The 26847-nt window shown below is 40.9% G+C and overlaps 1 protein-coding gene across 2 annotated transcripts in view; it reads left to right on the plus strand.

The window, feature by feature from the left end:
* sobpa (sine oculis binding protein homolog (Drosophila) a) overlaps nt 1–26847 on the plus strand; it is a 39473-nt gene that overhangs the window by 8879 nt on the left and 3747 nt on the right. Inside the window, exons 2-6 of one of the 2 annotated variants that reach the window (XM_062995703.1) lie at nt 5531–5666; nt 9488–9703; nt 12625–12776; nt 19912–19989; nt 24455–26516. In XM_062995703.1, coding sequence (XP_062851773.1) covers nt 5531–5666; nt 9488–9703; nt 12625–12776; nt 19912–19989; nt 24455–26497 — 2625 coding nt within the window. In that variant the 3' untranslated portion in view covers nt 26498–26516. Of the gene's footprint in view, nt 1–5530; nt 5667–8125; nt 8196–9487; nt 9704–12624; nt 12777–19911; nt 19990–24454; nt 26517–26847 lie in introns of those variants that run through there. The other variant, XM_062995704.1, reaches the window with a different exon arrangement.

Below are 26847 nucleotides of genomic sequence, written 5' to 3' on the forward strand. Positions count from 1 at the left end.
TAAAGATTTTTTCATTAACACTTTCTGTTTTCATTTTAGAGTAAATGTAGATCTGATTAGGGTTAGTAATAAGTTTGTACTGCTGAACCGAGCTCTGCCGTGACAGACCGGAGATAAACACACTCAAAGCAGCCACATTTATATGCAGCCCAATAATCTGTTAATAATCTAACAGCTCAATCAGAATAAAATACGCCCATGTATACACCTCAACAAGAATAAAGAAGTCTGATTGAGGCTCTTTTGAACTATTTTGATTCCATTGAACGAGGTGGGTAATCCTTTAAATAATCTGTTAAATAGAAGAATAATAGCAATGTAAAACAACTGTATCTGATTACATTCCCAGTTGGTAAGTTTAAGTACATTCAAAGAAATGTACTTAAGTGTGCAAAGAAAATGAGAGATGGAGAAAAAGAGGAAGGGAGAAGGATTTACAGAAAAGAGGTATAGCGAAAGAGAGGAATAAGTAATTCAAAGCTACAGATGGATGATCTTGAATAGTAAAAGTATAGTGGACGTTTACAAAATTCAACATGGCAGAGCAAAAAACTCCTGTAGAAGAAACAACGTTTATGCTGTAAACTTTAAAAGACTTAATAAGTCTTAATAATAATAATAATAAGTGAATGTAAAGTTATATTTCATAACTTTAAAACTATTAAAAAGCACACACCAACTGAAAACTCAGGCACTCAGACTGGACTCACATGATGCTGGTTGTCATGGTAACATGCTCACTAAGTGGTACTCTATGCACGTGTGTCATTTTGGATCAGGTTACTTGCAGCATGCATGTAAACAGATTTTTATCATATTGTTGAGTAGTGTACAAATATAGACCCCGGTTTTAATCTAGAATCTGAATGAAATATGGAAATATGTGGAAATAGCCACTGAGTGTAGAAGAACATGTACAGTTACTATAGCTCCCCCTTGCAGCTACACTAAGAATGCAGCTTGTGCTTGTATTGTGGTGTTCAGAATTGCATCCTGACACATTCTGAAATGCGACGACAAGAAAATTGAATGATTTTGTGCATCAACAACAGTTTGTTTACTCGCATTTAGTTTGTTTCTGGTATTTTTGTCATATACGTATGTACAGTATATGCAGACAGTGTGTGTGTGTGTGTGTGTGTGTGTGTGTGCGTGCTTTGGCAATCAGTGCGGTGCTTTTTTCTGTTCCCCTTCTTAGTGCCGGCGTGAATTTGAGACCTGAGCATTATGACTTTCTCCCTTTCATGGATCTGATTTCTCTCTCTCTCTCTCTCTCTCACACACACACACTCAGATGGACAGACATAGATACAGACGTGCACATGCGGATGACAACTTATGCTGGCACTTATGTGAATGTTGCCTTCATTTGGATCTGCTTTTAAGGATGTCTGAATGAAGGAAACACACAGATACCCATTAGGGGAGAGAAAGAGAGCAAGAGAGAAGGAATAGAAAGAAGGATAAATAAAGTGTGTAAGAACAGAATCAGAACAGGAACACAAAAAAACAGAATCAGAGAGAGAGAGTAGGAATAGAGAGAATGACAGAAAGAATGAGATGAAGATGATTGATGTACTTATGAGGTTAGAAAAAAGAGATGAAGAGAACCTGAAATAATTAATATATAAAATAAAAAAAGAAAATGAGGGATATTTACAGGAAAAAAGCTATAGGAAGAGAGAGGAATAAGTAATACAGAGCTATAGATAGATGCTCTTGCATCTCATTAAGCATTTAAAAATGTGGTTGCACTACATTTTTTCCTTTTAATTCATGTTTTTTACATGTTTACCAAGGGTGCCAATAATTCTGGAGCTTTCTTAAAATATACAAAGGTCCGTAGTTGGGCTACCAGCAGCCACCGATACTGCCTTACTGTTCCCTGGAATTCATTTAACAGCCTGTAGAACTTTGTTGCCATTGATGGAACACCAAAGCACTAACTGAGCAAAGATCTTGAAAGAATGAAGGAGGTGGTGGAGACTGTACTCCAAACATGTAACTCCTGAAATTTCAACCCAGATGAACAGCAAGGGTAGATTTTGAAGCCTGGCATCCTAATTAAACCATAAACTGTGGACTGTTTCATCCTAGAGGAGACCATTACCACCAGAATGTGAATGTTCCATCTTATTGATCAGTTGAACAGTTTGAAACATTTTGTATTCATTTTCATTATACTCAGACCATGCTAGCAAAATGCTTTTTAGTGTAGTTGTTAAGTATTTAGTCCTGTACTGTTCTCTTGGTGTATGTCACACATGCAGTTCTGCATATTTTCTCTTGTAATTCTTATATGAGATGTCTTTTTTTGTACTGATTTTCTTCTTCTCTTGACCATGAGCTTTTCGGACATTTTATTCCAAAACCAATTCCATTAGTATTAAGTTGATTCTGCCGTTTTGTGGCTATAAAAGCCTCCACTTTTCTGGAAGAAGCTTTTTGTGAGATTGAAGAGCCAGTCTGTGGAAATTTGTACACATTCAGCCACAATTAACATGCTAATTCATCTCAAAGGTGTTTGACAGTGTTGGGATTAGGGCTCTGTGCAAGCCACTGGAATTCTTCCACACCACCATTGACCTTACTTTAGACACAAATACACAGTCTTACTGGATAAGGAAAGGGCAAAAAGTATGGCTGAAACACTTAAATTCAATAGTTATAGGAGTGTTTATATACTTTTGCTTATGCAGTGTATTTAGAATGTGAAAGAGGTGGAGGAGAAGTGGATTATGGGTTGTGAGGGAAACTTGGCGTTGCTGGTAGGAAATTCTATCATGGTGTACAGTGACCTACTCCAGTTACTGCCCACACTGAGTCCTGTTCTTCCTCCATGCCGCCTCACTCTGAGTTTTGGAACTATAGTTAATACCTCATTAATAAATCTTGTCTAGGTTTTGTTTAAAGTTTATGTGAGGAATTAAACAAACGAATGAAATCTTTCACATTGTTACATTCATCCTTTATTTACATGCTAAATCATTCTCTTTCTGTCTCTCTGTCTAAGAGTTAAATGAACTGCTAGAATGAGACGATATCAAACACATTATGGCTTATATGGTCAAAAGTATGTAGACACCTAAACACGAGGTTGTTGGACACCTCATTCCTAAAGCATTTCAATTAATATAGACTTGCCCCCTCCCCTAGACATTTACACAGGATTTTGGAGTGTGTAGGTAGGAATTTGTGCCAAATTTGGTCAAAATAGCATTTGTAAGGTCCGACACTGATGTTAGATGGGAAGGCCTGGCATGATGGGGAAGGATGGGGAGATGGGTTTGAGGACTCGTGATGGATTGGCGTCCTGTTTGTGGATGTTACTGCATTGTGACTAGTGATTTCAGGGAATTCGGACCCACCACAACAAAGCGGTGATAAAACATGAAAATGAAATTAAATATAGTTTTTGTCATTTTCCACCCTAGCAGATTCGAGGCCAATTTGTCTGCTGCAGTCGACTGGTAGAAGAGCCGAGACTCGAACCTGGCAGTTCAGAATCCTGGCGACTTATCACTCTGTGCCACCTGAGTGCCAGTTTTTGCCATCCTATATATATATATATATTTTTTTTTATTATTATTATTATTTTTTTTTTTATCATTATATTTATTTTTTATGTGATATTATTTTTTTGGGAGGGGGTGTTTTTTTAAATTATTTTATTGCATGTTAATTATTTCTCTTACATCTTCTTGGTTTTGTAGCATGTTATTTAAATTTTATCTGTATTTTGCTTTTTCTACTAGTATTTTACTAGGTGTTTTATTTTATTTAGTTTTTATATAAGTGTTTATTTTTGATTAAATCATAATCTTTTTTATAAAATAATGTTTTTATTTTTGCCTTTAACATCTTTAATATCATAAAATAAATATTAAAATATAGAAATATAAAAATTATGAAAAAAATAAATAAAATATTTTTAGTTTATGCATTTTAAGCTTTTTATTTTAGTTATTTTAAGTTTGTATGTTGGATTTTTTTGTTGCAGTTATACAGAATTTTTTTTATTAACTGTAAAATAAAAACATTGTGGTTCTTTTTCTTCTTACAGTTTTTCATTAGAGAATCAATGACTCTCTACTAGAAGCAACACTTTTTCAGTGTGTCATGATTTTATTTATTTAGTATCAGATTTTCTCCATTAGTTCAGTTTGATCAGATGTTAGAACTCAGTTAGATCAGATGCTAGATTTTCACCTTTTTTAGCCAAAGCTGCAGAAACTCACATTTTTACAGTATGAGCGAAACAGATTTACTGTTCATGAGGTTAAAGAAACATTACTGTCTAGCTCAGGATTCAGAAATGTGGTAAACATGCGGGGATGAAAATCAGCTGTTCCGTTTTAAACAGATTTTATTTTAACATGTTTTATTCTGTATAATGTCACAGACATGTTAAACGTTAAAGGGATTGATAAAAGATAAAAGAATGTAGATAGTGAAAATGATTTATATGCTTTATATGAAGTGTTGTAAATTGAATCTGTATGCATGTCATGATTAGTGACCTGAGGTCCTTATTAATGCGACTTCGCTTCGTTTCAGCCGTAGAGCCCCCTGGTGGAGAGAGACCAATAACATACAAATCCTCCTAGTCTTTTTTTCAATTGTTCTTTGAGTGGAACACTCAAAATTGGATAAATATAATTGCTTTATCTTCTATAATGACAAACACAGTTATACAATTGAAGAAGTATGGGCACCCCTGGCCAAGTTCTATATTTTGTTGATTTTTTTATGTATTTGATTTGTTGTCCCTTGGTTTGTATGCAGCAATATTTATTTATGTATTTATTTATTATGATTTTAAGGTCACGTTTTACACTTAGTTTCCATTCATGACAAGACAGGTAATTACAGGTTACACATGATTCATCAGTTCAAGTTTAATGTCAAACACCAGAGTGTGCAGGTGTTGCACAAACACCATACAGAACAACAAAACAAGCCTGTGGACAGATGGCCAACAAAGCCGGTATTTAAAGATCTCGTCCAGCGGCAGTGAATTAACGCTGATGAGTTATAGTGACTGCCTGATTAAAGGAACTGACATTGTCAGTCATCTGCACCTCTGTGCCCCCTGCCAGCCATAATGGCACTGACATGATCCTGTAACCCATGGCCCCTGTCAATCTCCACAGCAAGTGGTCCAGATATGATACAAAATCAGGAAAATTCAGTTAAGAAATGCAGTGATTTGGACCAATGAACCACAACATCAGAGACTCTCTGGTTGTCAGATACCCGTAGTAATGCCAATGGATTTGAAATGGGATGTCAAACAAGCTTATACACAGAAAATATTCAATATGTTATTTGTAAGGTATTAGTTTATGTATGATTTTCAATGTATTAAAAACAAGGGCTTGTCATGTAGACAGTGAATATTGGATGCTAGGAGCAGATGATTCAGGGACCATATGAAAACTATGTTTATTGCTCTATAACAAAAATAGGTAATAAAACATATTGTTTTAATATTTAGAAAATAATATTACTGCTGCTTTTTGTTTTGCAGAGTTTTGCTGAGAACACCATGAACGAGCTGCTCGGCTGGTACGGTTACGACAAAGTGGAGTTACGAGACTCGGACGATCTGGAGATACGCAATTATCCGGATGGAGAAATCCGCCAACACATCTCTGTACTGAAAGGTGAGACCCATGTGTAACACTCTTCGATCTCGTGAGTCCAGATTATTTACTGTTTATACACACTTCATGACTGGGTTCATAGGTGTGTGATGGAGCAAGAACATCCCTTAACTGTGCCATGATGGCTTTGTGATGCTGGAAGACAGCCTGAATAGGGTAGCAATTTTTTACAAGGCATTACACACAGACAGAGGCATTCACTTACTCACGGCATGCTTCGGTGGAGTCCTAGAGACTCTGAACAGCTTTGTAACCCTTTCCAGACAGTTTCCTTGTGCAATCTGGTGACCTCTGCACCCTCCATCACATGTCCAGCCTACGCCTGCATCTTAACACGATCATCCACTGTAGCGGATTCTTTCAGGGAGTCTCAGCACATACGGAGGACCACACTACTCTCTCTGTATGCCTCCACCACTAACACTGGTGTTTCATTTAAACAGTAGGAGCTGTTGTTGCGGGGACAAGGAGGCGAAAAGCTGTTCATGTTGGTTAGGCACCCGGCCAATGGCCTTGCCGCAACACAAACTCGAGTGGTGGGCTAGAAAATTTGTGCCAGTAAATCTGGTACATTTTCCCCATAGTTGTGTATTAATAAGTAAATAAAATCAATGACTATAATTAAACGTGTATAAAATAATCAATAATTCTGAATGAACCTTGTTTTGGCTCCCCTTAGTCATTTTGCTAAGTTTGGTCCCCTTTGAAGTTTGCACACCCCTGACCAAAGGCAACAGAGCAAAACAATAGTCTTGATCAGTAAGTCTGGTAGTAAGTGCAACAATAAAGAAGCTCAAACAACTTGGCATTGCTTCTGTGTTGTCTCTGTTATATTCCAGCAGTCTGCCATGTTCTTCCAGTTGACGCAGCTTTAGCACATGTTAACGTGTGAACTAGGGGTTGGCGATATGGCCTTTAAATAATATCACGATATTTTGGGATATTTTTGCAATAACGATATTCACTAGCGATATATAAGAACACTTTTTTAAAAAGTTTATTTTAAAAACACTTTTGTTTTGCAGACAGTCAGGAAATCTAAGTAGGGCTAGGCGATATGGCAAAAAAAACCTCATATCTCGATATGCTTTTGAGAAGTGGCTATATACGATACGATACGATATAATGTAAACTTAAAGTACAATGGCAGGCCACTACCCGTATTTTACCTTATAATGTTTATAAGTTATCTTAAAAACACAAAGCACTGTAGTTCTGATACATTCTGACTAATTACAGTGTTTTTTGTATTATTACAGGCTGTATTTGTATTCATATTGACAACATTTATATTAAACAAACCAGCAGAATCTCAATCACATTTATACTGTCCGTTTTACTTCAAATTAATGAGCATCAAAAATATCCCGATTAATATTTGATCATGCTTTGCTATCATTGCAAAATGAATATCTGTCAATTATACCGCAACCAATGAAGAGAGAGCTTGAAATTCCACCCAGAATCTGAATTCGAAGCTCTGATTGGTTTATACATCCCAATGTGAATCTCTTGAACCGGAGTTGTTTTGCCCACAGAGTGAGCAAAACGAATGAATCTCTACCATAGATAAGAGCACAGTTTTCTAATTCGATTCCAATGAATAATTTGTCTGAAAAGAGTCGTTTCTGACTCATTGACTCAGTGATTCAGTTTCCATGCTCATACACGAAGGAAAGCGTTCCGCTTAGCGCTTTTGTGTTTTAAACGTTCTCAGATGGTAACCTGTGTATTCTATGTTCGTTCACTGACAGTTTTTGGCCTCACATCATTCTCGGACTCACGCAGTGACCGACACTCCTCGTACTCACGCGGGTGCTTTCGCTTTAGGTGCTGAAATAAAGTTGATGTGTTGCCACCTTTTGTCGTTACAGTATTTTTGCACGTTTTGTCCGACCTTCTGTATCCGAAAAACTTCCACACTAGTGATGTAGCTCGGCTTTTAGGGACTAGTTCGTCCTCAGTGCTAACTCCGGTACTACTCTCTGTCCATTATTTCACTGTTACGCGCTTGAGAGCGAGTGACGAGCGTTTACTAACAATATCGCGATATGGCAAAAATCATATCGAATTTACAACTATACCGGTATTATCATGAACAATATTATATCGCCCACCCCTAGTGTGAACCCTCTCTAACAGTTTAAACAAATCAGACATAATAAATAAGGAAGTTAATCTGCCCCACATACTCCCCTCCAGATTGACAAAAAGAAAAGATTTAGCTGTTAAACTGTGCCTTGCCATGAGGCTCCTAGCAACATCTCGCTAATGCTAATCGCTTGCCCAGAGGCTGCCATTGTTAGCCAATGAGGCTGGAAGTGGCGAGATTAGCGGAGACACAATCAGTTTAATTAGCTCGTTTATTTAGACTTAAACCTCATCAGATGTAATACACAGTTAGCATGGCTAATGAGCTTCTGGAAACCTGCCATGTGTTTAGGCTGTTTTTTTTGCTAGTTTTGTAGGTCGTTTGGTGTGAAACGTGAATGTGGGTGTTATTCTGGAGGATTTGGGAGCAGCATCCTGGTGAGAGAGCCGTAATTAGCAAACATTGTGTCTGTTTATTTAATGCTTTGTATTTTATTTAAAAGGCAGTGAATGCTCCTTAGTATAAAGAATTTAACAGTTTAGTTTTAATAGTGAATCATTCACATACGTAATATACTTGCTAATGGAGACAAGGGCTCTGTGTGCAACCACCAATAACAAATTGTAGTAATTCATTTTACTTAACCAGCTACTATTAAACTAATTAGTGGAGTATATAATGATGTAGTTTAAATTCTGAAATCTTTTTTTTACCTGTGACAAATGCAAGCTAGTTTATTAGCAGCTATAAGCAGTTATTAGCTAGCTGGAATGTTTGCTGTGTGTTCACATTACCTACAGTACATAAAACGTACATGATCAGCCTTAAATTTAAAACCACCGCCTAACAAGCTGTCAAAACAACTCTGACCTTCCGAGACCTGGATTCCACAAGACATCTGAAGGAGTCCTGTGGTACCTGGTACCAGGACATTACCAGCAGGTCCTTCAACTTCTGTATGTTGAGGGAAAATTGTCCTACGGTGCGTCCTGGTACCATGTCTTCATATTGTCCAACTGCCTAACAAGAGCTTAGCAAGAAACAGTGAAGGAGGCGTGGCCTTTGTATCTGTCAGTCTTAGTGAAGGAGGCATGACCTTTGTGCCTGTCAGTTCTAGAGAAGTGGGTGTGGCCTTTGTGCCTGTCACTCCCAGAGAAGGAGGCGTGGCCTTTGTGCCTGTCAACCCAGTGAAGGAGGCGTGACCTTTGTGCCTGTCAGTTCTAGTGAAGGAGGTGTGACCTTTGTACCCATCAGTCCCAGTAAAGGAGGCGTGGCCTTTGTGCCTGTCAGCCCAGTGAAGGAGGCGTGACCTTTGTGCCTGTCAGTTCTAGTGAAGGAGGTGTGACCTTTGTACCCATCAGTCCCAGTAAAGGAGGCGTGGCCTTTGTGCCTGTCAGTTCCAGTGAAGGAGGCGTGGCCTTTGTGCCTGTCAGTTCCAGTGAAGGAGGCGTGGCCATTGTACCTGTCAGTTCTAGTGAAGGAGGCATGGCCTGACCTGTCAGTTCCAGTGAAGGAGGCGTTGTCTTTGTACCTGTCAGTCCCAGTGAAGGAGGCATGGCCTGACCTGTCAGTTTCAGTAAAGGAGGCGTGGCCTTTGTACCTGTCAGTTCTAGTGAAGGAGGCATGGCCTGACCTGTCAGTTCCAGTGAAGGAGGCGTTGTCTTTGTACCCGTCAGTGCCAGTGAAGTAGGTATGCCCCCGGTAAACCATGTTTTTCCCTCTTTTGTAGAAAATTCTTTGCCAAAAGCCTCGTTGCCCGAGAGCAGTGCTTCTCCACCTCACGCTAACAGCTCTGCTTCAACCCCAACATCACGCAACAGCGTTGCCACGGAGACACCTGCGCACCACAACTCCTCCTCTTCCTCCACAACAGTTGCCAAGGAGCAAGGGGGCCTGCCAATCATCGTACCCTTGATCCCACCCCCACTCATCAAACCACCAGCAGGTAAGCACACACACACACACACACTGCCTTGAATTTGTAACCGTAAAATCTAATAAATTAATGAATGAAATACAGTCATTTTAATTAAAAAATAGAAACAGTAATGGAACTGACCTTGAGGTACTTTACATAAGGCATTTATTTGCATCAGGAGACTCGAATTACACAACAGAAAAAAAACAAAAAAACGTCTGTGCCAAGCTGTGTGGGTCAACCCTCCTAAAGCCCCCTTTTTGCCAATTTAATTAATCAAAGATGTAGTATATTTTTGAAAGTCAAATAAAAGAAATAAATCTATAAATTGGGAAAATTAAATAAAAAATTAGTAAACATGCTTTAAAAAAACGCTGGCCGGGCACTAAGTTGGCACAACGGTAAAACACGCTAGCACACCAGAGCTTACTAAAGCTGTAACTTATCAAGAAAATTGGGCGGCATGGTGGCTAAGTGGGTAGCACTGTCGCCTCACAGCAAGAAGGTCCTGGGTTCGATCCCCAGGTAGGGTGGTACGGGTCCTTTCTGTGTGGAGTTTGCATGTTCTCCTTGTGTCTGCGTGGGTTTACTACGGGTGCTCCAGTTTCCTCCCACAGTTCAAAGATATGCAAGTGAGGTGAATTGGAGACACTAAATTGTCCATGACTGTGTTTGATATTAAACTTGTGAACTGATGAAACTTGTGTAATGAGTAACTACCGTTCCTGTCATGAATGTAACCAAAGTGTAAAACATGACGTTAAATCCTAATAAACAAACAAACATATTTAGAAAATTAAGCCTGGTACCTTCTAGAAAAAAGTTCCCACAAACTGGTGAAAATGGTCAAATAAAGAGCAAAAAAATGAAGATATTAGACCCTGGTATTAAAACAAATCAAGAGTGTTGCAGGTACTGGTTTTATGCTAGATTATGCTCTATATATGGTTTCTGTATTTGACAAAGTCCACAAATGACTTTGGTGAAATAAGTAGGCGCAAAATGGGCTTTAAGGGGTTTGACTCACACAGCTTGGCAAGCCATGGCAAGTAAGGCAGCATAGCAGAGTTATGTAAAAATAGAATGCATTTATTTGCAATATAAAATGAGGTTTACATGATTACTGTGGGGAGTTTTGGCAAAATGTAGGATTGGACGTGATGTGAGTTGTGCAACCAAGTCAGGGCACAGATGTTTTGTGTCTGTGTAAACACAACAGTGCAATTATGACGCCCTTCTCTAAACGAGTCCAGAGTTGATCCTGGTTACAGAGCTTAGTAATTAAACCAGGAGTAAAACCAAGCTAACATACTAAGAGAATCCTCCATCAAGCGCCCAGAGAACAAACAGGCACTGCTCTGTTGCTTATAAGGACTAAGTGAGAGGAAGGGATACTGAAACATAGTCTCTCACACACCTGTGCAGAATGTTAGTAATCATCTGAAGTCTTCAGGATTGATGGAATTACTACTGTGACCTACAGGTCCACCACCAGTCCTAACATCATAGTGTGTGTGCATTGGTGTACATGCGTACAGTGTCACTTCTGCATGTCCTTATAGTTGTGTGTGTGTGTGTGTGGACGCCCTCCAAGTCTGAAACAGATGGTGTGAACTTGCTAATTACCATGGCAACATTGCCCCAAACTCCGCCCACTTGCCGCTCTGGCCCTTATGAATAATGCATGAGCTGCTGGTACCTTAGTCTCTCTGTCACACACACCCACATTTGAAGTGCAGGTATGTGGCTTTTGTGCCAGAAGAGACACCACATGCATGTAATTACCCACAACCATGCGCCCCATTGAACAGGTGACAGGGAGATGAGGGGATCTGGGGCAGAACTCGTGTTTGTGTGTTTTTTGTTGGGAGAAACAGTGTTTACATGTACAGAATGATATGATACCAGCAAAAGATTAGATTTAGATAATAATCAGATTTTAGATTATAGACTTTTACAGTCTATGCACTTTTTGATCTCTGGGGTGGCACCGTGGCCTCCGCCTGCAAGCAGGCTGGATGTAGTGGCAGTCCTTCACAGGGCATCACACCTAGGAACAATGTATATAAATCAGACTGTGTTTCTGTGTGTGTGCTTGCAATCAGCCTTCCAATTTATCCTAAAGATGTTTACTAAGATCACCTGCAGGCCACTGGAAGGCAAAGGCAAATTAATCAAACCATGTCTTTATATATACCACTTTGTGCACAGGGGCACAGTCATGCTGGAACAGAAAGAGCCCATCCTCAAACTGACCTGAATTGTTTAGTACCACGTATCTACTGCCACTGTTTGTCTATGGAGATTACAGAGCTGCTTGCTCGATTTTATGCACCAGTTTTGTGGCCACTGCCACAAACTCAGACACATGTTTTGGTATAGTCATTTTTGGACTAATTATAATGCAGTCAAACTGAAACAGGATCATCAGCAGAACTAAAGAGCTGAACAGCCACTAGTACACACATTACACGTACCAATAAATATACAGCAGGCCTTCATGGATCTGGTTTGAAAAGACAATAATATAAGAACCCTTTACAAATGCAGGTCAAATTTAGCACGTTGTGTTTTAGGGTTTATTAATCTTATGTAAAAATTAAACTTTAAAATAGATTAAAATTAGTTATTTTTTTAGTTGTTTTCAAAAATTAAAGTTGCTGAAAATGTTTTAAGGATTTGTACCTGACTGGAGTAAAAACATTACTGCACTGCAGTTAAGTAACAAAAGCATTTGTGGTTATTATATCGCACCCCCCAACCACACCACCACCACACACACACCAAGTCTGCTAGCTCTGCCACCCAGGCTTGTGATTTATCCGGCCCTTAATTCGGCCCCTCAGGACAGACCCTGGCCCCAGCGCAGGATGAAGTGTTTATTAAAGACGGATGTATAAATGAATCTGAATCTGTCTTCTCTCTGTTTCTGTCTTGGTGTGTGTTAGAAGAGGATGTATGTAACGTTCAGATCGTGTGTGCATGGTGTCAGAAGGTGGGTTTAAAGCGTTACTCTCTCAGCATGGGCTCCGAACTCAAGAGCTTCTGCAGCGAGAAGTGTTTCGCCGCCTGCCGCCGCGCCTACTTCAAACGCAACAAGGTAAGCTCCTTGCTTCTGGCGCCACTTCCTGTGTCCTGCACTAACCCTCCGGCACGTGCACATGCACGACTGGCACTGACTGTTCCTGTCTTTAATCTGAGCTGGAGATGCGTATGGAGTTTAGCTTTGAGTCTGCAGTGTTTCCTTCTTCCCTTCGTGCCTGTGTGTGTTAGAAATGACATCTGTTTAGATCTGCACACTGTCTGGTTATAACAGTACTCTATCTCTCTCTCTCACACACACATTCAACTGACCACTTTTCACTTCAGTTAAAGGAGTAAATCTGCTTACAGTCATGGTTGTTTCCTTGGTTTAGTAAATGTAAATTCCAACTTTGGACTAAGGGCTAGCCCACCATCGCTTTCAAATCCAAATCCCAGCCAGTGCAATTTACCTGGCTGGGTGTTCAAACTGTGCCTGAGGGAGGGAGGTTAAGTGGGCTTTGTTGCCACTGTACTACTGTGATAGACAGACAGACACTATATTAATCCTATGGAAATTTAAGGGATTAAATGAATTTGCTCTCTGGTTAAGCCGCCTGCACTAGTGATCGGTTCATTTTATGATACATGATACAGCCCTCTGTGAGACTTTTTTTGGGATGGGAGGAAAGGAGGGTAGGCGTTATTAGTATCAGCTCTCCTCGACCAGCATGGGAAGGGTACAGGCAGCAAAAGAATTGCAGTAGGGAAATTAGGCAATGATCTTCAACAACTCCAACAAATGGAGCTCCTAAAAACAGCTAAACATTAATAAATAGACATTGGAATAAAACACACATCTACAAATGAGATGACATGTGGGCTAGAGCTAGAACAGCATGAAAAATAGTTATTGGATAGGTCTAGCTTGTTGTTCAACTGGTCTCCCAGTGTGGCCAGCTAGAACCAACCCGATTTGCATACAAAACCATCAAATACCACCTAAAACCTGGCAGGGTATCTGGTGTGTAAACCTAAAGTAAGAGGAGAAGTTTGTGTTTGAACTTTTACCCAAAGCAATTATAAACTGAAGGGGTGTGTCAGTAGATCTCTGCATGGGCTGGAAGTTGAACCCACAACCTCTTGGTCCCTATAGGGCAGACCCTACACCATTCGACAGCTTTTCTCTTGGTGGGAATTCCAATCAGTGACAGCATTCCTTCCAAAACCGTTTGTCTACCTCAACACTCAACACTCCGAATCAGAAAAGAATTTCAGAAAGAATCGAACCCGATCTGCAGAAGAACCGTTATTCGTTTATGAGGGCTCGAATTCCCGCCCCTTGCCTCATGAGTAAGAGCCTTTAATCAGTGCTGTTAAAAGATGTTGAATGAGAGCTGCGATATCGGTTACTCCGAAAGCATTTCACAGACATTCTATACCCTCTCAGTGCCCCCTTCGCCTTCGCTTCTGATTACACTGGTGGGGAAAAAGTGTCTCACTTTCTAAAACTGAGAGCCTGAATATTGAAAGTGTAGGATGAAGAACATGTCTGCTGATGTCATTAGTTTAACCAATCAGATTGATCTGATCGTACAGAGCATGTGGAATTCCATAGACATTGATTACGTAGAGCTATCTCAGTCTGAATTTAGGAATAAAATTGAATTCTTGCGACCTGTAGAGAAGTTAAATGCTTGCTGCCTGACTGGCATTACACCTTGCATGCTGTAAGCCTTCAAATTGGCGCAACATCGACATTTGAAGTGAGACACTCATCTGTGAATACCAACCTAATACCTGGTTCCCTTTGTGAGTCCCAGAAACCTTAACCCAAGAAGAGTACAATGTTTATAAGGTGCTATGATACTGCTTTTATCTGACTTAAGCTTTATTTGCAACTGTGGTGCCAGTTCATGTTCTAATCCCGACCTGTGGTCATTAACTGTGGGTAATAACAGAAATAATAATGTCACAAGTACAAGCGAGGAATTCAGGTTATTTTGGCCAGGTAGCTGGGCTTACTCTTCATGATATGATAAAGAAGTTGGTCATTCAAAAACTTTTAAGAGCCTTTGCTGCTGTAAATCAAGAGATGCCAGTTATAGAGGTTTGGTTTCAGGCATGCCCTAATAGACAAAGACCACTGGGCAGTCCGAGGACCCATTGGAAGGATTATGTGTCGCAGCTAGCTCTGTAATGCCTGGGAATTCCCCAGGAGGAGCTGAAATCTTTAGCCTGGCATAGAGAATCTGGGCTTCTCAAAATCAATTCTTGCTTTGGAACCAGGTATTCGGACCGAGCATAAAAATGACCCCAGACTGGATTTGGACATGACGGTGATGACCGAATATTAATGTTTGAGGAACTTACCAACGTGTGAGTGTTGTTGGTGGGTCAGTCATATTTAAATGTACTGATTTTATACCAAGAGGATCTTCTTTTGTAAGACTAGTTTGACTGTGTGCAGTGATACCCATTTTTCAGAAGTTTCTAATTCATTGGAGACCTTGTTCTGGTGGTTCTTGGACATCAGTTTGAGGTTCCCCTTCTGAAAGAGACGAAAAGACTCCTGTTCCATGTATTTTTATTGGGTGTGATCAAACTATCAAATTGGCCAGTCGTAACTCAGTGGTTAAGGCAAACTGCCACCGTTGAGTCCCTGAGCAAGGCCCTTCCTTATTGTCAGTTGCTTACATTGTATTCAATGACTGTAAGTCACTCTGAATAAAAGCATCTGCTAAATGTCATAAATGTAAAATGACAAAAAAGAGTCTGGGGTGGCACAGTGGTTCAATACCTGAGTTTAAGTTTGACGTTTCTGAGTCGCGGCTGAGAAAGGAAAGGTCAGATGGGCATTCACATCCTGTCTGGCCAATGTGGCTTCATACATGCAAGTCGCATCAAGTGTGTAAGTGGGTGGGTGCTGGTCTGCAGTGCTTATCGGTCAGTGAGGGCATGACGTGGTGGGCAGAGGTCGCCCAAGTGAACAAGTAAATTAAGCATAAGGGAATTGGGCGCAAAGTAAAAACTGTAAACCCTTTGACCCTGACTGCATTGAGGTAGACGAGTCTACACTGTTCCCGAAAAATAATAAAAATACAAAAGTGTGAGTGTTACCCGTCAGCAATTAAACCCAGCCTGTCTTGGGTCTTGTTGCCATGGCGTTGGGACTCACTGTGAAAGGTGATTATTTCATAGCTACCAGCCAAAAAGTGCACACACACACACACACACCGAAATCAAACACGTCACTGAGTGAGACATTTGACAAATATGGTTCCAAATTACAGACGCCACTGGATAGAGCACCAGCTACACAGTCACACATCCATCATGGTGTTTAATATAATTTTTATTAGTTTACTTTACTTACTGCTTTTTCTGATTAGGGTGGCAGTGGACCAAGTGAAATGTGAACACACTGCTCACAGGATAGGAATACCTTATAGACAGGGTGACAATGAGACACTGATTCAGACACTGAGAGAACATGCAGGTGAGAGCAGAACCCATGTGCCCAGGACCCATGTAGCGGTGCGGCACCCACTCTACCAGCTGCACCAACAGCCCCCTCCACAACATGAATGAAAGACTGAAACTCACAGAAAGACTAATGAGCAGACAGAAGAACAGGCGTTTTAAAGGTGTGTGTGAGTGTGTGTGTCGATCCATGTCCTTGAAGAGGCACATGTTAGCTGACAAGTTTACTCAAACACACACACACACACAAACACAAACACACCATGTCAGAACTGTACACCTGTACGGGCCCTGGTGCCCAGATGGAGGTTGGCAAAGCTACAGCTGAACTTCCCCAAGGGACTCACACACATACACAGATTGTGCTGTACAGTGTGGTAGCATGAAGCTGCTAACGAGGTGTTCATGGTTCAGACTGGCATGGTGTGTCAGCACAGTGGAAGAATACTCAAGTTGGTAGTGTGAAGAAGGTCGGCCTGCTCAGTGTAGGTGTGTGTGTGTGAGATGATTTTGGCTGCATGTTTGATTCCACCACATGTTATGAAAACAGCAGTGATTCCCAGTGTGTGTGTGTGTGTGTGTGTGCCCACATCCTCATTAGCACTATATGTAAATGAGTTGGCACAGGTCCAAGGGGTCACAGCCACAGCCAGGTGCAAAATAAGAACATGCTGTGTGTTTACGACAAAAAGTTAGGATACAAATGCATGGTAATTTTTTTACTGTGAGAACATTTTCTTGGTAACCAATCCAAGTGTTTTTTCTTTTAATAAAAAAGGAAATAAACACTTTTTTTAACAGTGGAGAAAGAGAAAATGCAGTTGAAAAAACTTAGAAAAAGAAAGCAGTCCTGTTTGTGCTTACATTGTGTACTTACACACACAAACGTGATGTGACTGATAATAAATTGTAAATGATCCCAGATATTTATGTGTGCAGTGCTAAAGTCAAATACTAAAGTAATGTGCGTTATGTTGTTCTTTGTAAGCGTTGGTTATCGAGCACATTTCAAAAATATTCTTTTTGTTTAGGTTTCATTTACACAATGACTTTATACAACACACGCATGCACACACACACACACACACAGCTTGTGTTTCTGTGCATGCCTCTGCTTTAACTCACTCCATCCATGCATCCCATCTCACTATATTTCCCTCAGTTCTCTGCTTTGTGTGTAGTGTGTGTGCGTGTATACTGTATAAAAGGGTGTGTATGTACAAGTGTGTCTTGTTTGTAATCACGTGTGAATATAAACTGTAAATAAGTTTGAGTATATAAATCGATCAGCCATAACATTAAAACCACCTCCTTGTTTCTACACTCACTGTCCATTTTATCAGCTCCACTTACCATATAGAAGCACTTTGTAGTTCTACAATTACTGACTGTAGTCTAGGGTTAGGGTTGTCTACATACTTTGTTAGCCCCCTTTCACCCTGTTCTTCAATGGTCAGGACTCTCCCAGAAACACAACAGGTGGATCATTCTCAGCACTGCAGTGACACTGACATGGTGCTGGTATGAGTGGATAAGACACAGCAATGCTGATAGAGTTTTAAACACCTCTCTGTCACTGCTGGACTGAGAATAGTCCACCAACCAAAAATATCCAACCAACAGCACCCTGTGGGCAGCATCCTGTGACCAATAATGAAGGTCTAGAAGATGACCAACTCAAACAGCAGCAACAGATGAGTAATCGTCTCTGACTTTACATCTACAAGGTGGACCAACTAGGTAGGAGTGTCTAATAGAGTGGACAGTGAGTGGACATGGTATTTAAAAACTCCAGCAGCACTGCTGTGTCTGATCCACTCATGCCAGCACAACACACACTAACACACCACCACCATGTCAGTGTCACTGCAGTGCTGAGAGTGATCCAACACCTAAATAATACCTGCTCTGTAGTGGTCCTGTGGACTACAGTCAGTAATTGTAGAACTACAAAGTGCTTCTATATTGTAAGCGGAGCTGATAAAATAGACAGTGAGTGTAGAAACAAGGAGGTGGTTTTAATGTTATGACTGATCAGTGTATACACACACATATATATACATACATACATACACAGTATATGTGTGTATGATACAGTGGATAAAACGTCTACACACCCCTGTTAATATGCCAGTTTTTTGTGATTTTTATTTATTTATTTATTTTTACCTTTGATGTAAACCTATAATCTGTGCAACTAAATTAAAAAACTGCAATCATTTTGAGGGGAAAATTTAAAATTAAAAAGTAAAATAATGTGGTTGTGTAAATGTTCACATCCCCTTATAATCAAAGGTGTTGTGTTCAGAATGAACCAATCACATTAAAAAATGTTACAGTAGTCAGTGACACCTGCCATCAGTTAAAGTGACTCCTCAAAAGCCACGGTCTGTAAAAAGCTTACAACACATCAATGCAATCTAATTTTTGGTGTATGGTCAAGGTGGATGGAATTATAAAAGCTGAGGATGAAGAGGAATTTCGTCTTTCAGCATGACAATGACCCAAAGCATACGTACCTTCACATCCACAAAAGAATGGCTTCACCAGAAGATCACCAGAAGTTTTGTAATGGTCCAGATGTGAATTCAACTGAAAATCCATTGGGTGGCCTCAAGAAGGCTGTGCACAGAAGAATTCTGACTGATTTGGAGCACTTTTGCATAAAAGAGTGGGCAAAGAATACTAAGTCAAGATGTGCCATCTTGAAGGACTCCTACCCACAAAGACTGTATACTGTCATCAAATCAAAAGATGCTTTACCAAATTATTAGTTTAAGGGTGTGCATATTTATGCAACCACATTATTGTACATTTATTTATATTTTTCCCCCTAAAAGACTTCTGTGTGCTTTCAGTTGAATTGTACAGATTAAAGGTCACATTAAAGGACTCTTGGACTTATTTTTATCCAAGAAAGAGGACTGTGTATACTTATGTCTACTGTATACACAGTGTTTATTATATATATATATATATATACACACACAGAAGAACCTCAATTTAACAGACTAAAAAACGAGCACTGGTCCGTAAACGGCGATTGTCAGAAATGGCAAGGTTTTTTCCAGGGAGTGCAAAAATATACGAAAACACAGCACTAAGGTCCACAAAAGTGCTAAACATGCACATATGATCAACAATTAAATGAACATCATAAATAGATATGTTAATATGTAATGTAAAACCTGTAAATTAAAATACATACTCCTAAAGTTTTTATCACACTGTTTTTTTACACCATATTTCTCACATACGAAAGCCACGAAAACACTGCTTTCCACTTTCCTAATAAATCCTAACTTTTCAGCAATACCTAGATGCACCCTCTTTCGCTTACCACTTCCCTTGTCTTTGGAATCCATAACTAAGCACTAGAACTTGCAAAATTAGGCATAAAACACTAAGCGAGAACTAAGCGAGCCTCCTGACAAAACAAAGCCTATCACAACAGGTAAACAGAGAGATGTGCGCCGGCTAGTGGACAATTACTGAACTACTGGTCTTGGTACACTACTTGCGGAAATTTAAAACAATTGAACCAGACATTTGGTTTTCGAAATTATTGTCTGTTAAATTCGAAATCCGTTAAATGAAGGTCGGTTAAATCGAGGTTCCTCTGTATACACTCATATACAGTGTTTGTATGCATTTGTGTATGTGTATATACTGTATGAGTGTATGTGTGTGTTGTGTCCATGTGTATAAGGGTGGTTGTGTCTTTTCTGTAGGCCAGAGAGGAGGAGGCCTCAATGCAGCACAGCACAGAAACGTCCAGACTTGTCCTCAAGACACACAGCGATGCGCTTGTAAGACATTTACCATCACCAGTGTGGACTGTAATAGATAGGAAGTAGACTGGAGGTGTGATTTTGCCCCCAAGTGTGCGTTTGTATTCGTCTGCTGTTCCATTAGCTGCAGTGTTGTTAAATACCCAGTTCAATCTGTCATTATCATTAGAAAATGACCTAATTGGAATTATTAGAATTAGGTAACCCTGATTCCACACTATGTTATATCATTATTGTCCATCAGGGCCTAATCCTTATCACCAGGATTAAAATGATCTCCAGTTTGAGCCACTGTTGGTCCTTATCAGACTCCATAGCCTTCATGTCCTCTGTTATTAATAAATCTTTGCCGTCCAACAACCTGTCAGCGATTTGTTCCTCGTCCCTCTTCTGACCACTGTTAATGGGTACTCACCATGGCTGCTTTGCTGTTTGGGAGATACTGTACTTCAACATAGTCACCTGATCCCAACAATATGGTCCTTATCAATGTCCCTTATGTCTTTATGCACATCTGATGTGCTGCATTTAACTCTACAATACGCTAAAATACGAGGAACTACCATCAGCCCAACATCTAACAGATCCCTCATCCTCACGTGCACCAAAGCTACAGAACAGAAAATCACCATGCACACTTCTAGGGGTCCTAAACTTTTGGCTCATTGGTGTATAATGGGATAGAGAATGTTGGTAATATCTCCCAACCATAATGCAATACAATTTTAATACATTCTACCTATGATGACGCAGGACAGAGCAATAAAACAGTATGGGAATGATCCAGGGCTGACTTAAGCCTTCTGGTGGCCTTCTTGAACCTAGCTGATGTTCGCATGTAAAGCCCCGTAGCATGTACATACAGTCTTTATTCAGTCTGAGGTAATTAGATTAGTAGTTTCACCAGTAGTGTACATTAATGTCCATTTATTTCTGTTTTAATTAACTTTACTCATAAAATCAAATGTTAATGACTTAGCTGCATACACCACATTTGCAAACAAGTTAATGATGTATTTCAAATTGAGGCTAACCTAAAGCAACAAGAAAAGCTGTGTAAAAGACATGAATGAATTACCGTTCAACCACAAACTCACTGCTTAGTTTTGGCAAAATCACACCTCGGTTACCAAATGATTCATACATTCCATTTATTCATGTTTTATTTCAACATTGTCCTTTGGCATTAATGCATTGCACCAGTGTGTGTATGTGTGTGTGCGTGTAATACTAACAGTAAATCGGTCAGGGTCAGGGGTAAAAGGGACACTAGGGACAAGTAAAAGAATAAAGTGGAGGAATTTGTGTTCAAGGTAATTACATATAGAGAAACAGAACAGGTACGCACATGGTCACAATAAGTAATTATATATAGAACACAAGAGCAATAAAAAAGAGAAAGAGTAAAAAAGATAGAGAGAGAGACAAAGAAAAACAGATGATAGAAATAGAGTAATAGAAAAATAATAATAATAAAAAAACGATATGAATCCGTCTATTTCTGCAGTTTTCTGTCTTCCTCCCAAAGTAGTTATATCCAGTTTCCCAGTTGTATCTCCTCTATTGCTGCAGACCCCAACACTGTCTGAGGAGGGCCGTACCTAACACACACAGCTGCCAACCTGGCAGTTGCCAACCTCCTTAGGAGTACAGAGAGTCGCACACTGCTCCCCATTATAGACCACAAGTGCAGCAGTAATGAGGATTCCCTTCGATCATCTTTTCCAGCACACACAGCCAACAGCCAATAACATCTGTGCCCTTTTTAGTATTTTTAACTAAATAAAAAATGCTGAAGAACAGGTGGGTTTCTTCAGTGTATTAATTATCTGGTTTCAAGGCTCTAGGAAATAAGTGAGACATCAGAAATCAGAGGTGGCACAAGGTGACTACATTTTATTTTAATACAACATCTCAGTTTTGCATTTAAAGCAATGCCCCCCCCCCCCCCCCCTTCCCATACACACAAACTGCACCCATAAATGAAGCAGAATCATAAAATTAGGATACAAGAAAGAAAGAGAAAGTGTTTCAGAGAGAGATGGATTGATGGTGTAAGAGGTAAGAGGGCAGTACGAAATACTCCATTAGTGTAATGTTCAGTGAAATGTCCTGCTCCATGCACTGACTCGTTAAGTGCTCTCCATCTGTTCTAAAATCAACGCTCGTCTATAATTCAGCATCAACACATTCGCCAGTGTCCAACCCAACATTCCAAACATGTTGCACAAAATATCGACTTTTTGGCCTCAGTATTTTAGACGAGTAGCATCAGGGTGACGTCCATGCACAAGGTCTAATGGCCTGACGACTCTAGACAGGCTACTGTTTTTGGGCGCCTATTTACACCTGCATTTTTTTTATGAAAGTCCATGCATAAACCTTTTCCAATCAGCTTAATTCTGAATGACTATGATAATTTTATGGAAACTGCAAAAAAAAACAATATTGTGTACCAAACACACCCTAATTTATACACTTCAGAGACCCCAGCTAGGTTAAAGGCAATAAATTAAAGGCATTGTTTTTAGTTTCTGGCTCTTTTACACACACACCTTTACAAAGTCTGGTTATTTTGGTTAATTTATTTTACCCACACATCAATATGGTCTCTGGGACTCCAAAGAACAGAGCAGTATAGTCAATGTCAACAGAACACAAAAGTTGAAATAAAGCTGGACACTCACATGGCACACTAGTTTAATATCCTAGCCCACCCTTGTGGACAGATCGGACCCCAGAGTTCAAGTCAGCCTGCTCTCCTTCATATGTGGTACAGCTTTCTATAAGAACCCACTGATGGCAGCATACAGACATGATTGGATATGTCTGATTCTGGCCGATGCCCTGCAATGGATCTGCGTCCTGTAATGGATCTGCGTCCTGTCCAGTTACTGCTCTGCGCTCTGTGATTCCACACAGGATAAAGTGGCAGAAAATTAAGTGAAAAATAAATTGCTCTTTAATAAGTTTATGCTCTGCTTGGTGAAACAGTAAAGAACACACTTCCTTTTTCTGGATTTTTATCTTTTCACATTTTTGATTGACGAATACAGTTTTGGTCTAATATTGAGATATTGTCAAAGGTTTTCAAGCCTGCCACTTAGCAAGTGTGTTTTCTGTTGATGATCATGCAAAAATGCTTAATCTTCATGGTAAGATCTAATATGCTCCCAGCTTCACAGTGAACCAAGTGCAAGACACATCATGTGAAAGCAGCCCAGTCTAGTCCCGTCTAGGCCTGTCTGTTGTGCAAGTGTGAGAGTGACACAGTGTATGTGTGGTGATTAATCTGTCCATTACGTCCTCTGAGACTCGACTTGTTGGGTAATCAGCTCACTAGGCCTACGGCAAATCTGTAGCTCTGCAATTCACCTGTCAGTACTTTTGAGTGAGCACTTTTGATGAGGACAGTCAGACTGTGCTTTAGAAACACACACACACAGAACTTACTTTCAGACGTGTACTTGTCATTTCCGGTAGGCGTCATCCTGCACACTAATCCAGACAGCTACACACTGAGACGATTGGTCCTTGAAGGAAAAAACCTTTTAGTTGGGTTTGACCCTGTGGCACTGCCTCAGGTGACTGACTGACAAGCACACTTCTCAGTGTGTGTACACAGTATGAAGTCTTCTAGTGGATGCTTGGTGTACGGAGGAACAGATAAGCAGTAAAAAACACACAGAAGATAATATGTATCTTACAACAAAGGCCACGTGTTATTGGTGGCATCTTGGTGCCACTTCTTCTGCCCAAGTTTCCTTTATGTACATGCCAGTAGGTGTTTTGTGGGTTGACAGCTTTAAAATGGCACTAGGTGTGACTACTGTTTAGAAGGTTGACGATTCAAGCTTCATGATCTTCAAGCTGACACTGTTGGGCCCATAAGCAAGGCCCTTAGTCCTCAGTTGCTTGGATAAAAGCATCTGGCAAATGCTTAAATATGGGTTAAAAGTGGAAAAGTGTCTCATATTTCCACAGTGACCCGTCCCCTGACCAGAATTAGGAGGCTACACGACTGAATGAAACTTAACCGCGTTTTTAACAAACAATCGATGTGTATAGTAGTACGCGCTATGACACCATCTCATTGATTTTCAGAGAACCTTTCATCCTGATTGTGGATTTGGTGGGTCTATAAATGTATTCCAGAAACAGTGGGTGCAAGGCTGGGATACACCCCGGACCAGGTGCATCCATCATTGGGTAAAACACCATTTCTTACACATAGGGGCACTGAACAGATGTTTAGGATTGTATCTAGGATCAAGGCAAAGATGGGGTGCATTGACTGGAGGCAAGAATTAAATCCAGGTCTCCAGCATCCTGGGGCAGTTAACCACCAACACTATCTGCCATGCTTTTGTGGTGCCATGACTCCAAGTCCCTTAGTAACTTTAAAGTACATTTTGAAGAAAGACATCTTTTGAAGCTCAAGTAGCCTTGCTAATGTTCCTTTGTGTGTTTTTGTTTATTCCAGGTGTGTGATTGGTGCAAGCACATCCGCCACACTAAGGAGTACCTGGATTTCGGCTCAGGTGAGAGGCGACTCCAGTTTTGCAGCGCCAAATGTTTAAACCAATACAAAATGGACATCTTTTACAAAGAGACCCAAGCGGCCCTGCCTGGTGGACTCATTAACCCTGTGTATCCAGCCGGAGAAGGGAAAATTGAAGCCAACACCGGGGTGCAACTCCTGACCCCTGAATCCTGGAATGCTCCTTCAAGTGAAATCAGACCTCGCAAGGCACCATCACCAGGAGGTGCTATGTCTGGAGCTGGACACTCCGGATCAGCATCTGTTTCTCCTTCAGATTTCAGTGCCGCAGGTTCAGCATCATCATCGTCATCTTCAACAAAAATCCCAACACCAAGGCCACACGACAGTCCAACGTTACCCCCACCACCGCCTCCTCCTCCACCCCTTGCACCAGGAATCCACCCTCCAATGGGTGTGGTGCCAAATGGAAGTCCTCCAATGGTGATGACCCCTCGTGGTCCGATGCCTTTCCCCTACTTTATGGAGCATCAAATGATGCAGCAAATCCGCCCTCCATTTCTGCGTCCTCAAGGCCCCAACAGTCCGCTTCCAAATCCCATGATTCCTGGAATCGGGCCACCTCCTCCCCCTCGGACACTGGGTCCCCCATCGAGTCCTATGCATCGACCTATGCTTTCACCCCATGTCCACCATTCTTCCACTCCTACTTTACCGGGTAACCCTCACGGAATGATGCCCCATCATCCAGGTGCCCACATTCCTGGATTCCCCTTTCCCCCAGTTAATGTCATGCCAACTGGGCCCATTCCAATGCCACCCATGATGAACTTTGGCATGCCATCACTGGCACCCTTAGTGCCCCCTCCCATGCTCTTAGTGCCGTATCCCGTAATTGTGCCATTACCAGTGCCGATACCCATCCCTGTCCCCATCCCAATCAGTCCAAAGGCATCAGGTGACCGATCAGGGAATGCTGATGGAATGCTACCCGGGGATGTTTCCGGGGAGCACAGTGACTCACAGGACTCATCCTTTTCTCCCAGTTCATCGAGAGGAGAGGGAGCTCTTAAGCAGAGTTCTTCAAGCTCAGACGTGGTTTCTCCAGGCATTTCCAGCCAGTTGGAACGACACAATATGAGCTTAATAAAAACAGAAAAGCCAGAAAACAAAAGTTCTGGTTCATCATGTTTGGAATCTCCAAAAAAAGCACCAGCAAATGGAATAATTGACTTAACAACAAACCGACTATCACGGCAGCAGGTGGTGATCAAAAGGGCTGTGCCATGTGTGCAGGTAAAGCTCGAGCCTGACTTGACTTCACCAACCGGGCTTGCCATCCCAAGATTGGGCGAATGCAATGTTAATGAAAGAGACTCTGGCAGCACGAGGTCAACAGAGGACACGCAAAGAAACAGAGACAAAGTAATAGATGTTAAAAGCCCAATGAACATCACTCTACCCTGTGTTGACCCTTCCTTTTGTAGTGCCACACCTCTACTGTCTCAACCAATCACGTGCAGCCTTTCTGTTCCGTCGTCCAGCATCTCCATAACAAAAGCAGAACCAGGATCTGCTACACCCTGTAACGTGATTGTCAATGGTAGCTCCAACATGCAGCCTACAATCAAGACACCCCCTCCAGAACAACGGCCCCTGTTAGAACCGAGTCGCAGGACAGCCCTACTTTGTGACGAGCCTGCAGAGGGAGAGGACCTGAAGGAAAACACCTGCTCAGCTATTGACTCAGCTAGGACTTTATCTGAGCAGGCTGCTGCACCTGTACGTACCGGAGAAGAAAAACCCCAAGAGGAAGAGGATGTAGCATCCGGAGCAGATCATGCCTATGCCCTGCCCCTCATGCCTAAACCGGGCTGCGTCATTCAGCCCGTGCCAAAACCAGCAGAGAAGACGACGGCCATTTTGCCATGTGGCTTGGAAGCTCCCTTAACAGGGGCAGGAGCGGCAGATCTGGAGCCGCCGTTAAAAAGGAGGTGTTTACGCATTCGCAACCAGAACAAGTGAAGAGTAAAAGAAGATGCAGGTCAGTCAGTCTTAAAGCATTGAGCATATACACTGATAAGCCATAACATTAAAACCACCATATGGTTTCTACACACACTGTCCATTTTATCAGCTCCATCTACCATATAGAAGCACTTTGTAGTTCTACAATTACTGACTGTAGTCCATCTGTTTCTCTACATACCTTTTTAGCCTGATTTTACTCTGTTCTTCAATGGTCAGGACCATCACAGAGCAGGTATTATTTACAGTGTATCACAAAAGTGAGTACACCCCTCACATTTCTGCAAATATTTAATTATATCTTTTCATGGAACAACACTATAGACATGAAACTTGGATATAACTTA

The sequence above is a fragment of the Trichomycterus rosablanca genome, chromosome 5 (genome assembly GCF_030014385.1).
Source record: "Trichomycterus rosablanca isolate fTriRos1 chromosome 5, fTriRos1.hap1, whole genome shotgun sequence".
NCBI classification, from domain to species: domain Eukaryota; kingdom Metazoa; phylum Chordata; class Actinopteri; order Siluriformes; family Trichomycteridae; genus Trichomycterus; species Trichomycterus rosablanca.